Source organism: Lutjanus erythropterus, chromosome 16 (genome assembly GCF_056507025.1).
Source record: "Lutjanus erythropterus isolate fLutEry1 chromosome 16, fLutEry1.hap2, whole genome shotgun sequence".
Classification (NCBI taxonomy): domain Eukaryota; kingdom Metazoa; phylum Chordata; class Actinopteri; order Lutjaniformes; family Lutjanidae; genus Lutjanus; species Lutjanus erythropterus.
The window spans coordinates 6,418,406-6,432,921 of NC_139332.1; the positions used below are offsets into that span (position 1 = coordinate 6,418,406).

Genomic DNA, 14,516 nt, shown 5'->3' on the forward strand with positions numbered 1-14,516 from the left:
ATTACCGTTTAACAACACTACTGCTGCGTCTGCCAAAACCACCCAATAATTATTTTTACTCCCAGTGTTATGGTTGTTAAAAAGAACAACTCTTGTTATAATGCAATTAAGGTTTGATTAATTAAAATTGATTGTTTAACAGTGGATTTAATAGTGTTTTTGAAAGGAACGGGGTCGATTTCCTAAAACGGCCTGTCAGAGTGTAAATCTTGAAGCTTCAGCTAGGTTTCAGTGTGTTTGTGTGTGTGTGTGTGTGTGTGTGTGTGTGTGTGTGTGTGTGTGTGTGTGTGTGTGTGTGTGTGTGTGCGCGCAGGGTAAACAGAGCTTTTCTAAAACGATGACATAAGCCGGACCAGTCAAGGTCGAGGGCTGCGTGCCAGCAAAGTTAGAAACAACTTCCTCTCGTCCCTAACTTTCTCTGCGGTCGTTCATTTGAAATGCTAAAATAGCTGAATGCATAGCACAGCTGTTGCCATTAAAGGGATAGTTCACCCAAAAATGAAAGGCCAGTCACTCTTATGGCAACTGAAGGTCAGGTTTAGTTTTTTAAGTCCACAAAACACTGCTGGAGTTTCACAGGAAAACAGTGTTGCAGAATCTCCCAAACAATGGAAGTGAATGGTGACCAGTTTTCAAATGTAAAAAAAAAAACAACCGGAAACAAAACATAAAAAGCCTCCGTACTGCTCGTCTGGCATAATCCAGTTCTTCAAAAGTCCCGACATGCTGTTTGCACGCTGTCTCACCACACACACACACACAATTCAGACAGTGTGTAAAATGCCTCCATTTTGCTCATCTGGTGTAAAGTCTCATAGACAGGTCAGGTTGACTTGAAAGACATCATTTACAGCATGTTTTTAGCCTGAATCTTCACCGTAGATCCTTAGCTTGGAGCCACATTCACAAGCGCATGCACACCATCTGAACTGGGTGTGTGTGTTGTGACAGTGTGTGCGTGAAAGTGAACAGCATGACAGGGTTTTAGGAGATGCCAGATGAGCAGCATGGACCATTGACTTCCATTGTTTGGGAGATTCCACAGCACTGTTTTCTTGTGAAACTCCAGCAGTATTTTGTAGACTAAAAAACGAAACCTGACCTTCAATCTGCACGAGGGTGAGTAGATAATGACTGAATTAAACTATACCTTTAACCTGAATTTGTATGTTTTGTCAGACAGTGTCACACAGGTATGGTGTGATTAATGTATTTGTAAATCAAATCAGTGGAACTATTGAACAAATTTGTTCAGTCGTCTGACAACAGAAACAGAAAATAATGTAAATGACATCAACCATGTGGTGAATCTGGCTGTATTAAAACAGTTAATACACAGACATATACAGTACAAAATGGCAGTGGGTTTGAAGCGATGAGTAAAGAAATCCAGCTGTGCTACATGAAGTCATGCTGGTGTTGTAAAGTCTGACAGCTGTTGCATTGTGGATGCAGCAGTCTGCTGCTTGAGGATCTGCTTAGTGCAGGTAACAGACCAAAAGTCCAAAAAAATTACATCCTATGTCTTTTCCTAACACCGCTCCCTTGAACCTGATGGACAACGTCATGAAAATTCATAAGGACTTAGGAAAAGACAGCTATGGTTCTAAGACAGGTCTGCAACCTTTACTTTCAAAAGAGCCATTTTTGGCTTAAAAAGTAAAAAACAAATCCGTCTGGAGCCTCAACTATTCATTTCTCTCTTTCCTCAGAGACTTTTCTTTTTCTTTTCTTTTTAGATTTGGTATCCATAGCTAGCCTTGGGCAACTAACCACAGGCAAAATTTAGAGAAAAAGGCGCCAAGTCATATAAGCTATGACACACATTATTTTACTTGACAAAATATTTTAAAAAAATGTATTTATTCTGTGTATAAGCTACACATTTTTGCAATTGAATAATGTAAGAATCACTTCAGGCCTACAACAGTGATAAATAAAAATTGAAACGGCAAAAAATATGAATATAAGTTTTATCAAAGCCACTGGAGAGGGTCAGATAAACCGCATGTGGCTTCGAAGCAGCAGGTTGCTGACCTATGTGCTAAGAGAAAGAAGGCAACATAATTTTGCAACAGCAGAATTGCTTGTTTATTTATTTATTTAACAGGGGCAGAGCACATTAATGAACATCAGTGTATAATACATGATGTAAATGTGACAGAGTTAGCAAAAATGCTAATTTACATCTGTTGTCCCTGTGGGCAGGTAACGGAGAGAACAAAAGAAAAAACAAAACAAATGTCCAGTATACTACAAAGCATTAAAAAAACATTACATTAAATGTGGACATCAAACATAACAGGCATCCCATGGGATCTACACTGTAGAAACAGTCCATACACATACCCAGTCATAAATGTGCATTATGTATGGATACCAGTTCCAGACGTGTTGACCCCGTATATTCTGAATATATTAAAATCATCTTATATTCTTTGCCTCATGAGTTCTTACCATTTTGTTTCATGCAGGTGATGTAAATGTAAATGTGTAAACTGAATGAAAAAAAGGCAAAAGGCAAACATGATAATTTTGACCTACTTCTGTGATAGGTGGCCATATTGACCACACAGAAATTGCAGCTGTTATATAGTTACTTTTTGCACAGTTTGAGATGCCTCTTGGTTGCTTAGCAACTAATATTGTCTCTGTCAATACAACTTAACAAGTGATCTTGATTTCCAATTTTCCGGCATTAAAATACAAATGATTAATTAATTAGACTCAATTAAAACTAAAGTAGGGGAGACCAGGGACAGTTGCACCACTATTTGTCTCGACACCTATAACTCACTAAATTTTCGTGTTAAAGCTCTCAAATTTTGAAACAAAATACCTTACTTATTACAAATACCTATGTTTTCCTTTTTTTTACTAATTCCAGCCTTTTCCCATAAGCTATGATTATTTATTGTATTGGTTACAGGTGGAAATTTGTTGTTATTAATGTTTAAATAACATGTTTATTATCATATAAAATACATCTTAACTTAGTCTGGTATTTAACATGAGAGATAATAGAGTATGGAAATCAAAGGTCAAAATGACCGCTTATGCCCGTTCTCGTAGTTATTGAATTCTGGCACTTCTAGTGTTAAAGGATCATTCCGTCCTATTAACATGAATAATTTATTTTGCTTAACATTGTGTACTTACCAAATTATTTCCTGAGGGCACGGTAGCATCACTACAAAAAGTACAATGGGGCAGGAAACACAAGCAGTTGGATGATTAAACAGGTTTTAATGGAGCTCATAATTAAACCACTTTATTTAGCAGTGAAAACATTAAGTGAGCTCACTTGAAATGTCACCAATTAGAGATGCACCACATGCAGTAACACAGGTGTGGAACTGATATCAGCTGTAATGTGTTTGATTCACATTGAATACAGTTTCTTTGTCAATTTTTAAATGAAATTTAGTTACATTCATCCAGTCAGCTTGTAGCACTAATATCGGTCCACACTGCATTACGTAGGACGACAAGTTTTTTGCAGTGAGGTTTAAAGATTATAAAACTAGGGAAAGAGTGCTCAGATCAGCACTCGATATCAGCAGATACAAAAAAGTTGGATCTTGTAATAATCTGTCTGCTTGTGTTTCTTTCCAGTCAGACTTCTTTGTCAGTGTTGTTTGATTCCACAATCTCAGTAATTATTTTGTTGAGGACAGTATAATTTTTATTGAGAGAAATCATGAATAAACCCAAATGAGAAATCAGAACTGAAACAATTATTCCTTTTATATCATTTGAATTTGTTGAGACAGACGACCTATGATCTGCTTTTGTATCAGTAAACGCTGTTCTTTGACTGCACAGTAAATGGGTCTTGAATTTTCATAATAACTGAACCTTGAATCCTTTTTTGTGTGCATTTCAGATGATCGCCATCGAGTCAAGCTCCACTCTTTGCTTGCAGACCCCAGCTCTGATTATGTCAATGCCAACTACATAGACGTAAGTCACCCTCAGTCTCATTCTTCCTCCTCCCTCGTCTCCTACTCCTTCATCTCATCTCTGTCTTTGCTGATCCCACAGCTCCGCCTTAACGGCTCATTCTGCGCGTCTTTTATTGTCGTGGTTCACACAGTGCTTGATCAGGGGACATCTCCACATGCTGTCTGAGATTGTGCAAGCTTTCCGTTACTTAGACCGAACTGTCATTTAGGAACTTCACCCACAACAAAGCGTTTATATCCATGCGTGCAAGTGCGTGTAGGCTTTGAGGCGAGATTTTATCGCGGCGACTCCGGAGATCCTACAAGAGCCCATAAGCTCGGAGCATCGGGGCTCATGACTCACCCAAATGCTTTTGTAAGGCAACATTGCACCGCGATTGGACCCAATATAAAACGGCTGATCCTTTCATCTACTTTCAGATATTTTGATCTCACCTACAGTTCAGCTCGAGTGAGTATCTCAGGGAGCCTCTCCAGCCCCAGCAGCTGTTCCCACTCCTGACAGATCATATCTGTGCAGCTTTGCTTTAGGTGGACCAACACTATCTGAAAGACAGACACTTTTTCCTTCACCACCAACCTGTTCTCATCCTGTTCACTGACGCTGCTTTGTCACGCCCCTCGACACCTCATACTGATACACAAGGTACCCTTTGGCACAGGGCTACTCAACTTCAGTAACAAGTGGGCTGAATAGGAAGATCATAGGGGGTTAGTGCACCACACAGAATACTTTGAAAGTAGTGGCTACAAATAATTCTTACAGTATAAAGTCCTCAGGAAAATAGGTAAAAAATTAGCCATGGTTTGACTTGTATTGCCTTTTTTACATTGTTGCTGCTGGTGAAGTAAATAGATCCTTGTCACTCCATTCTCTCTGGAATTGGCTATTTTCACTATCAACTTTGCATCTCTTTAACTTGGAGAGAGAAACTTTGAAGCTTGGTGTTAGCTTAGCTAATGTGGCCCAGTCCAGAGTGCAACGTGAGGCTTGACTCAGCGAATGGCAGGTGCAGATGTTAAGCCTATTGCAGCCAATCACAGCACAGAGGTGCTTTAAAAAGATGTAACCATATCGGTCCAGATCATACAGTCTTTAGTTCAGATGTCTTGAAGAAGCTCAGAGATATGTACCTTAGCTTTATGTATCATATCTTCAAGCTTCTTGTGGGCCATGGAAAAATTCAAAAGGGCCGTATCCAGGCTGCGATGCGGATAGGCCTGCTTTATTGTCTGTATGAGATGATGCCAAAGAGTCTTTTTAACATGTTGTCAGTTTAGGCAACAAAACCACTTGATAAAGTTTAGAAAAAGATTGTGATTGGGTTATTGTGACTGTGTTACATAACTGAAGTAATACAACTGAAGCAAGTCACACACAGCACGTAACGTCATGCAACTTAAAAGTTGAGGTGACATGGACTTTCAGTCAAACCCCAGCCTCCAGGGTGAAAGTTCTGTAGTTGTTTAACCCATCCACTCTACCCGCCCTCCTCTTCTACATGTGGACTTTTTCACCTTACATCGAACAAAGCTTGGTGAATTTCATACAGAAATTCCAGGATGACAAAACCAGGGACGTGCTCGCCTCAGAATTTTGTCAACTAATCGGATTTGGCCACTCAATACGAAGATTTGACAATTCATTTTGATTCAGCACCTCACTAAACTCCTATATCAGCCAACGTGTATACCACCATCCAATAAGACTCACATTTCAACAACTTTCTGCTCCTCTGTGAGACAGGGAGTGGATTTTCACTCCTGTCCCATCCCACTCACTGTCCCAATCTCATGACAGAGTTAAGAAAAAAAAAATCTGTCCCATCCCAGTCCCAGAGGAATGGCTCCCGTCCCATCCTGTTCCCATCAGTCCACAGGCAGGTGCTTGCAAAAAAACAGACCTATTGTTATCATTTTTCCCATTTCTACCCACTCCCGTTGACTTTTTTCCTGTCCTGTCCCACTCCCATGATCAAGAGTGAAACAGATCCCACAAAGAAAACCTGCCAAAGAAATCCTGCTGAAAACTTTAAGAATCTCAGTTAATTTAGGGGTCTTTGACTAATGATTCACTTTCAGAAGGAGGCAGCCCTAGACAACACATCTGAATCTGATGACCTGGGAATGAGAACAGGCTGTCAGTACAAGCCACGATCTGATTTCTGTGAAAAGCTCTCAACCTCTGTTTTTGTTCCAAACTACTGATGCACTTATTGAAGGTTTCACAAGAGTTGTTACAGTCAGTGAATGCTGTATTACGTCCTTTGTTTCTGCTGTTGTTTGCTGAACAAAAGGAAATGTAAAGTGGACAAGGCAGGCGAGATCAGTAGTGCATGCCTGACTCAGCATGTGGGTGGCGCTGCTTAAAGCGGAACGTCAGAGCTCCACGGTGCTGTGCGCGGCCGCTTTATCCCCTTTAGTGCTCCGCGAGGGCTGCATTAGGACAAACGCTCCAAGGACCTTTGTGTCATTAACTGTGGCGTCTACAGCACCGCCTGCGTGCCATGCCAAGACCCCTGGCTCACAACACTGCAGTGAAATGATTCCAAATGATTCATGGAAGACGCCAAGGTTGGAATACATGGAGCATTGCTTTTTTCTTTCCTTAAAAGGTTAAACTGAAAAGTTCCACCACCCTCTCCTCTCTTTCACACATGCAGGTTTACATTAATTTCTCTTAGGCATGGGAAGCAAGACATGACATTTTTCTGTCAAATCTTTTGATGCTCCTTTTGTTGCCATCTATAGCTGACAGATGTAACACAAAAGTGACAACATCCACACTCAGTTCTTGAAGGGTTCTGCATTCACTGTTATTTCCACCCACTGTCAGGAAGTCTTTTCTTGCTCTGGATGCACAAGAAGGGATGCCTGTCACACTTGTGTTGGAAGCGGCAAAAAAAATATTTGGAATTAGTTAGAATGGCAATGAGCATGGTTGCCATGGCTGAGCAGAGACACAGAAAAGCTTAATTTCTTTGAATGACAGATGAATTCTGCCTTGGCTTGCATCTTTTTCTGTCTTTGCACCATGTGGGGAAGGCAGGATGACTCGCTTTATTTGCCCATGTCACACTAAAGTAGTCTCCAAGAAGAACTACGGTTTATACAACTTTGTTCATACAACTTTTAACTACTTAATTTAGTAGTTTTGGTCAACTTTTCCATTGGTAATAATAATATTGTACTCAACAAGTTAATTATAAGGTCTGTGAATGCTGCAACATTGCTGAAAAGTTAGTGTCATGTCTAGATGGTAAACCCAGACCCACAAAAGACCTCGCAATCCCCCAACCCTAACCAAGTGATTTTATCCCCGAAACCTGAGCAACTCTGAACCACAGCACTATAATATCATAGTGCAATAGTTCGTACAAGATGCACACTGATAAATAACACCTACTACGTATCTTGGCAAGACCAAAGTTAGACCTGGTGAGAAACCCAACCAGATAATACAAAGCGCCAAGCTTATTTGGCAGAGGAAATTGTGAGCTTTTTACCAGAACTGCCAAAAGTCCATCAGAGGGGCGATCAGTGGAAGCATTAGTGTTATCACTACCTGCTCGATGATTTGGTCCAACACAACAGGAGGTCATTTAAACAGGTTACAGGTAACTCAGAACAAAGCAGCTCGCATAGCTCTTCACCGCCCATATCGAACAAGCATAAGTACAATCCACAGTCATTTGGCTTGGTTAGGCATAAAAAGCAGGTTGCGCTATTCTCTAGTGTGCTTTATTAAAAATATCATCATGACTAAAACCCCAGAAATAATTTCAGTTGCGTCCGTGTTGAACTAGTTTAAAAACAGAGAACAGTTTATCACAGAGCAATAGTGGCATGGATTTTATTACCAAGTTTTTTAGTTTCAGAAAGCAGCACAACAGAAAAAATAAGATTGTATTTGTTTACACTAGGTATATAGAACAGGATTCTTGTTTTCTGTTATTGAAGATGTTGTGAGCTGTCGTCACATTTTTATTTGTATATTTGTGACATGTCTTGTTGTAAAAGGTTGTAAAGGCTTTTTTTTGCTAGAGGCACATTTGTGTGTTGTCATGCAGACGACTCAGGGTGTGTTTTCTGGGTCTGACTGGGTCTGGATGATGGAGCAGGTCACATTTAATGATGAATGAGTTCTTTTCTCAGTGTTTCAAGACATGAAATTATTACACAGAGCTAACACATGTATTAGACAGTTCAGAGTTGTGTTGGTTATGTGTTATGTATTGAGTCCTACTGCGAGCATTAAAGTTGAACGTGTATCGATGTATCTTCCTGTTACTGGAGTATTGTTGAAATATTAATGTGGATCCCAGGAAGAATAGCTGCTGTTACAATACAGTAGCTGAAGGGAATCTAGTAAACAAACAAACAAACAAACAGGGTACAGACCTACAACCTGCATCAACTTTGATTTCATACACTTACAAATTCTGTTTATTCACCTTTGGTTTTACCTCCAAAACATTGGGTTAGATCGTCTCGATAAACTGTTTGCTGGCTTGTTTCCTACCAATCTTGGAACCCACTGACTGTCATCTGGCGACGATTTAGCTTCTTGGCGCAACAGCTAATGTTTCAGGGCTTCCAGTGTTACCAGCGGATTTCTGGTTAACGGGTATCCAGGCTAAGACCTCCTCTTCCATTCGTCATGTGTCATCGTTGACAGTCTGATTAGCAACTGAGATGCTGGATTGGAGCTAGAGTTGAAAGACAACCAACTGGATTGATATCTGCATATAAATTCAGATAAAAAAAATAAAAGTTTAATCTTCATCAGACAATATATGATGGGTTCTGATGTTGCATGTCGGCCAAACGGTCCACCCCTTTTGCCCTTCATATCAAATGTTAACCTGCACGCAACCAACGCGTGCTCAGATGTGACTGATGATTGGTCAATACTACATGGACTAAAAACAGACAGCAAACGGAAACCATTTCCCAAAAGATGGTGCCCACAGATTCTGCATTCATATGCAGATATCTGTTCAAAGAGATTAGTTTGCAACTCATCTGATCATCACACTGCTTCATCTGACTTTTCAGTAATGTAGATGTGTTTCCAGATCGTAGTGATTAGGTTGCTGAGTACAATGTTATCAAATATTATCATTTGCATAAAAACATGGGGATTGAAGCATTGTGAACATTATTCTCTCCACAGGTCCTCAAGGCAAGCTGCTCTCTAACCATTTCATTACCTTCTTTTCCTGCTCTTTAATCACAATAACTAGCTCTTGTTTCCTCCCCAACTCTCCCTCTTTCTCTCTCTCTGTTTTCCGCCCGCCCCCCCCCGTTTTCAACCTTTTGGCATCTCTTAGATTCGGATAAACAGGGAAGTAAGTACCTTGCTTCTCTTCTCTTTCCATCTCCTCTCCCTTTTTTCACGCTGCCCCCTCTCGCTGTCACTGCCAGCCCTCCATGGCTTCCCTCCAACAGCAGATCTTCCTTCCCTCTTCCGCTCTGAGCTGCTGAGCCTGTCCGCCTTTAGCCATCACTTTTTCCCCTGAGTTAATTTTTTTTTTTTTTTTTTCAAAACCGAGTGCAGCCGCCTCTCTGTCCCCTTTCATCCAAAGTCAGATTCTCACCTTGAGTTCTTGCTTAACACCAGGGTGTCCTATAAAAGGCCTGGTAGTATGCCACATTGGAGAGTGCACTTGGACAGGTCAAGCAACACAGACCAAAGCCAGTTTATTGAAACCAACCATTGGAAACACATTCAGTGACAGCAAAGTGACAAAAACAGTGCTCTGCAAGTGCTAAGTCTTTTAGCGACACCTACAAGGATTTAACCAAATATCAGACTTTTTCAAAGGGCCCATATTCATCAAGCATCACAGAGAAGAGGATGTGCCTGCCAAACTATAAAGTGGCACAATAAAATTAATCACCTAGTGCTTGTAAAATGACTGCTGGAAGTTTGGTGACTACTTGCAAGACTACTTGGTGAAGTATAGTGGCTGGCTAGTGAACCAGTGTAAAAGACAGCCACAGAAGTAAAAAAGGCTGCTAGTTAGAAAGATTAACTGCCAATGAGCAAAACAAAATTCACTTCCTGATCAGTACTTCAGTTTAGTTTGATTCAATCTGCCTGCAGATGGCAACTAATAGAATAAAATTACTCATGTTCTGACAGTCGTGAACCAATTGAAAGTAAAAGTCTTTAAAATAACAAAACACTTCATCAGTGATATTGAGTGGTTAAAAACATTTTCCAACAGATTTTTCTGGGGATGTACAGTAATTGCCCCACCCACACAAATAACTCCACAGTTATGTTTTAGCAACAAGGAAATAAACAGTAATATTTTTAATAATTTGCATAAACACAATGGTGGGTGGTTTCTAAAAAACACAAGTATTGTTTGTGTGATTTCAAACTTAAGTAGTTAGTCATACACCCACAAGTGCTGATATTCTTTCTCTTATTTAAATGTTCATGCAGCTGATATTCACATGCAGGGTGTAAGTCGTTTTAATTTGTTGAATCCACAGTCAACAAAAAAAGAGCTAGGTGTTGTAAAACCCTGATGTCGCTGATGAGCCTCAGAGCCGCCTTCGGTGTTCTCCAGTCCTCCTCAGAGAGGATGATTCCTATTAAAGTTTTGGCAGTGATTCTGAGATGCATGATGAATCTGAGCACCGATTTCCAATACCTGCACACGCCGAGGTCAGATCCTCACTAACGTGTCACGGGTTGTAGGTAGAGTGAGCCAAATTTCTCAAAGCGGAACAAATTGCTTGTTTTTTTCTTTCTGTCTTTTTCGATAGAATTGATAGGCTCTCCACGTCTCAGATGACTCTGCATGTGTTGTTTTTTTTATTTATTTATTTAAAATTTTTTTCTCCTTCTTTCCGATCCATTGTGAATTCACATTGCTTGATGTTTTTCTGCTTGCCTGCTGTTGGAAAATGTGGTTGCCAAGGTGACAGACAGGAAACTGGTCGGCCCGGGGAAAACTCAGCAAAGCAGCGGAGGCTCATGGGAACGAGGGTCCCTGCACTCTTTCATATGGCGATGGCCATCCATCTCAACTTCCCTCTGTGGCATGACAGTTATGGAATGTAATTTGTGTGCCTGCCTGGCTGAACAGTGCGTACATGTATATCTGTGTGTGTGTGTGTGTGTGCGTGCGCAGTACAGTATTTGTACAAATGTTTGCAGTATGCAGCAGTTGGAATCACTTTAGCCGTGAGTGATGAGAGGGCACTCTAATCTTAATTCTTGGGATCTATCACGCTCGGCTGCTTTGCATTCAGCACACATGGTCAGCCTGGTGGAGGGCCAGGACGGCCCTAATAGCCTTCTAGAGCGTGCACACTGTATCATAACTGCACTAATGCCAAGCTGAGCAGAATGGAGACAGCCAGATCAGTCAGTGTCACTCAGGTAGAATTACTCCCAGAGCTGAAGATCCTTCACTTGTCAATCTACCTTTGATCAGGAGGCTTGGCTGCATGCAAAGCACCGCACGCCGGGCCCGCCTTTGAAATGCAGCTCCCTCGCTCAGCATGTAATGACCTGGCTCGGAGACAGACAGAGAAAAACTTGAATTAATGCCATTTCTCCATGCATTATAATTCAAGTGCGAGCCTCCTCCACCGCCCCAAAACTGGGAGCCCTAAACATTGCAACGAATCTGGACGGTCAAACATGCTAATGCATTTGAAGCGGGGCGTCATCGGCGTAGATGAGTTTTCACGGCCGCCGAGATATCTCCAGTCAAAAGGCAGAGCAGAAATTTAGCCGAGCGCTGACATCAAACCCAGCTCTGAGATGAATAAGAGATGACTCGATGCTGAAAATGGAGAAAGAGAATGGATGGGGTGGGGTGAAATGAGAGTTAGAGGTCCCAGAGTCTCACTTCATCATGCGCTCTTATAATTATTAACTTTCTCTCTCGTCTCTTTTTCTGTCTTTCCTCCGCTCTCCTCCTTGCTCTCTCTGTCTCACAGGGTTACCAGCGATCAAACCACTTCATCGCCACTCAAGGTGAGTGTGAGACACCCAGCAGCAGCAGTGTTTGACTGCTAATGTCTGTGCTTGTTTCGCGTGCGTTCTCTACACAGGCAGACCAGCTGACAGTATTAAAATGACTTTACTGAATTATTAATGTGTAAACAACAAGGAGCCGGTGTTGCCTCATGCTCACATCTGGATTTCCACCATAAAGCATCACTTTCCCACCGTCTGCGAGAAGCACTCCCATAACAATCGACTGTAACTGTCAGTCAATCTGCACTGTAACACTACTGACTGTCGCTCTCTGTGAAGTTCTGCTTTTGTGTCTCTCCTCCCCGCCATCTGCATGTGTGGCACACCAGCTCTCTGATGTCGGTTTGATACACTATATAGGCTGCATTCCCCGAGCGACACACACACACACTAACAGAGAGAGAGAGAGATAGACTGAAAGAAAGAAGGAGAGAAAGAGAGAGCAAGACATTCTCTTTATTCTCTGCCGGCTCTGATCCTATTTATTCAGTGAATATGTTTTTCACTTCATAATCCCCCTCTGATTTCTTTCCATCTTTCACTTTGGTCTCAGTTCTACCGCTTCACAAAAGTAACCTCCGCAAAATCTCTCTCTCTCTCCCTCTCTCTCTCATTTTGCTCACAAAGTCTTTGTGCATACGAGGGTGCACGCAGAGGTGGAGAGAGTGGCACATTGTGCTCGCTGTGCTTGGTGGAATTGTACTTCCACTAGAACTTTAGTTTAAAGAATCAAACAAAATGTTAAAGATAGAACACCGCATATTATGGCGTTAAAAGCAAACAAAAAAAGTCATTAATTTTACATGTTTACTCATTCCCTGTGCCAAAAAATTATGCTTAAAATGCCTAGAAAGATTTGCATTTGCATTAAGATTGATTTTATGAGTGCATACATTACCATACATATCCTGCACATTGGACAGCAGGCTTATATTTACATTCAAAATTGAGAAATTACATAAGCCTGTAACACAGAAAGTTACTTTATTATATTTCCATAGTTTTCTTAGTCTGCTAAAGTTCATGACCACAATGCAGTAATGTGAGTGACTTTTCTGAATTCTCCTATATTTTCCTATGTTTTAGAACTGAATTCATGATTCTGTATGGAGTTATTATTGTGCTTATTATATGTTAATATAATAAATGTTGATATGTCAGTGGTTAATTATTAATTATGCTGGGAACATAATATGTTTCTGTTTCTGGTGCCCAGATAAAATCTAACCTGCTAACCTAACCTGAAATGATGGTTAAAAATATAGAACCCCTGTTATAGTTGCCACAGTAACTGCAATTCATTACTCCCACCAGGCTGGGTTGCACTAACAGGGATTAATTTGTAAACTCGATATTTACTCTAAAAGGAGATTAAAATTAATCCTGGTGCATAAAAATGTTGAATTTAAAATGTCAGTCAGTCAGTATTGACTTTAAACTTACACTTGAGGATGCTGAACTTTTAAAATGGCTGCCTTTTTGAGATGATTGAGAAAAATAATCAGGTTCCCTGAGGAAAGTTACAGGACTGACTCAACCTTTTGAGGAATTTTATGATGCATCTCTTCTTTCACTCCAGTAGATCCGTTAAAATAGTCTGACAGTTGCCAGTTTAATTTGGCCAACAAGTTTTTCTTAAAGGAGAAGCAATTAGAGCTTCTCTACCAAGCCACCATGAGTAGGCTAACTAGCTTAAAGACTTTTTAGCTAGCAAGTTAGCAAACAATGTAAGGTTTTGTTAACTTTTTAGCTAACTAGCATACAGTTAGCATTTTGTTAAATTTTTAGTAAGCAAGCAAACAATGTAACAGTTAATTATCATTTGAGCTAGCTGGCCAACAATGTAATGTTTTGTTAACTTTTTAGCAAGCTAGCAGACAATGAAACATTTATTGTCCTGTGAAATAGTGAGCAAACAATGTAGCATTTTGTTATTTTTTTAGCTAGCTCACAAACAGGTTTTGTTAACATTGTAGCCAGCCAGGAAACAATGTAGCATTTTGTTAACTGACTAAGCAATTGATTAAGCTCTGTTTAGTTATAGGTTTACATAAAAAAAACTTGGATTTACTAAACAGAGATTAGATTTAAATTGTGCAGCAGGGCTGTGCTTAATTTTAAATCAGGATTTACTCATTTTAAACCTAGTTTTATTAAACTCTTACTAAACATTATCTTAGATTAAATTAATCCTTGTTTGTGCAACCCAGTCATAGACACATGTAGTGTGTCTGCATTGACTTACACACACACACACACACACACACACACTCAGTACATACGCTACATCATTAAAGCTGTCACTTATGTCTCACACTGTGCATGCTCTCAACAATGTTCTGCATATACTCGTGGCGAGCCCTGGGTGGTCGTCTGTGGCGGCAGGTTGAGGTTGATTTGCTGTATCTTCGATGAGCCTTAAGGCAGCTGTGCATGTGCAGCAGGCAGCAGGTGCTCTGGGCTAACTCTCTATTATGTCCAGAGATGAGGCAGCGGGAGGAGGCGGGCGAGGGGGAGGCGGACGATGAGGAGAAATGCCAAGC

General features: G+C 40.6%; 1 protein-coding gene across 6 annotated transcripts in view; it reads left to right on the forward strand.

The window, feature by feature from the left end:
* Positions 1-14,516, forward strand: part of ptprua (protein tyrosine phosphatase receptor type Ua) — a 310,129-nt gene that overhangs the window by 256,620 nt on the left and 38,993 nt on the right. For 3 of the 6 annotated variants that reach the window (XM_084739999.1, XM_084740002.1, XM_084740001.1), the window contains 3 exons: positions 3,887-3,963; positions 9,299-9,316; positions 11,934-11,970. In XM_084739999.1, coding sequence (XP_084596125.1) covers positions 3,887-3,963; positions 9,299-9,316; positions 11,934-11,970 — 132 coding nt within the window. The remainder of the gene's footprint in view (positions 1-3,886; positions 3,964-9,298; positions 9,317-11,933; positions 11,971-14,516) is intronic. The other 3 variants (XM_084740000.1, XM_084740003.1, XM_084740004.1) reach the window with 1 other exon arrangement.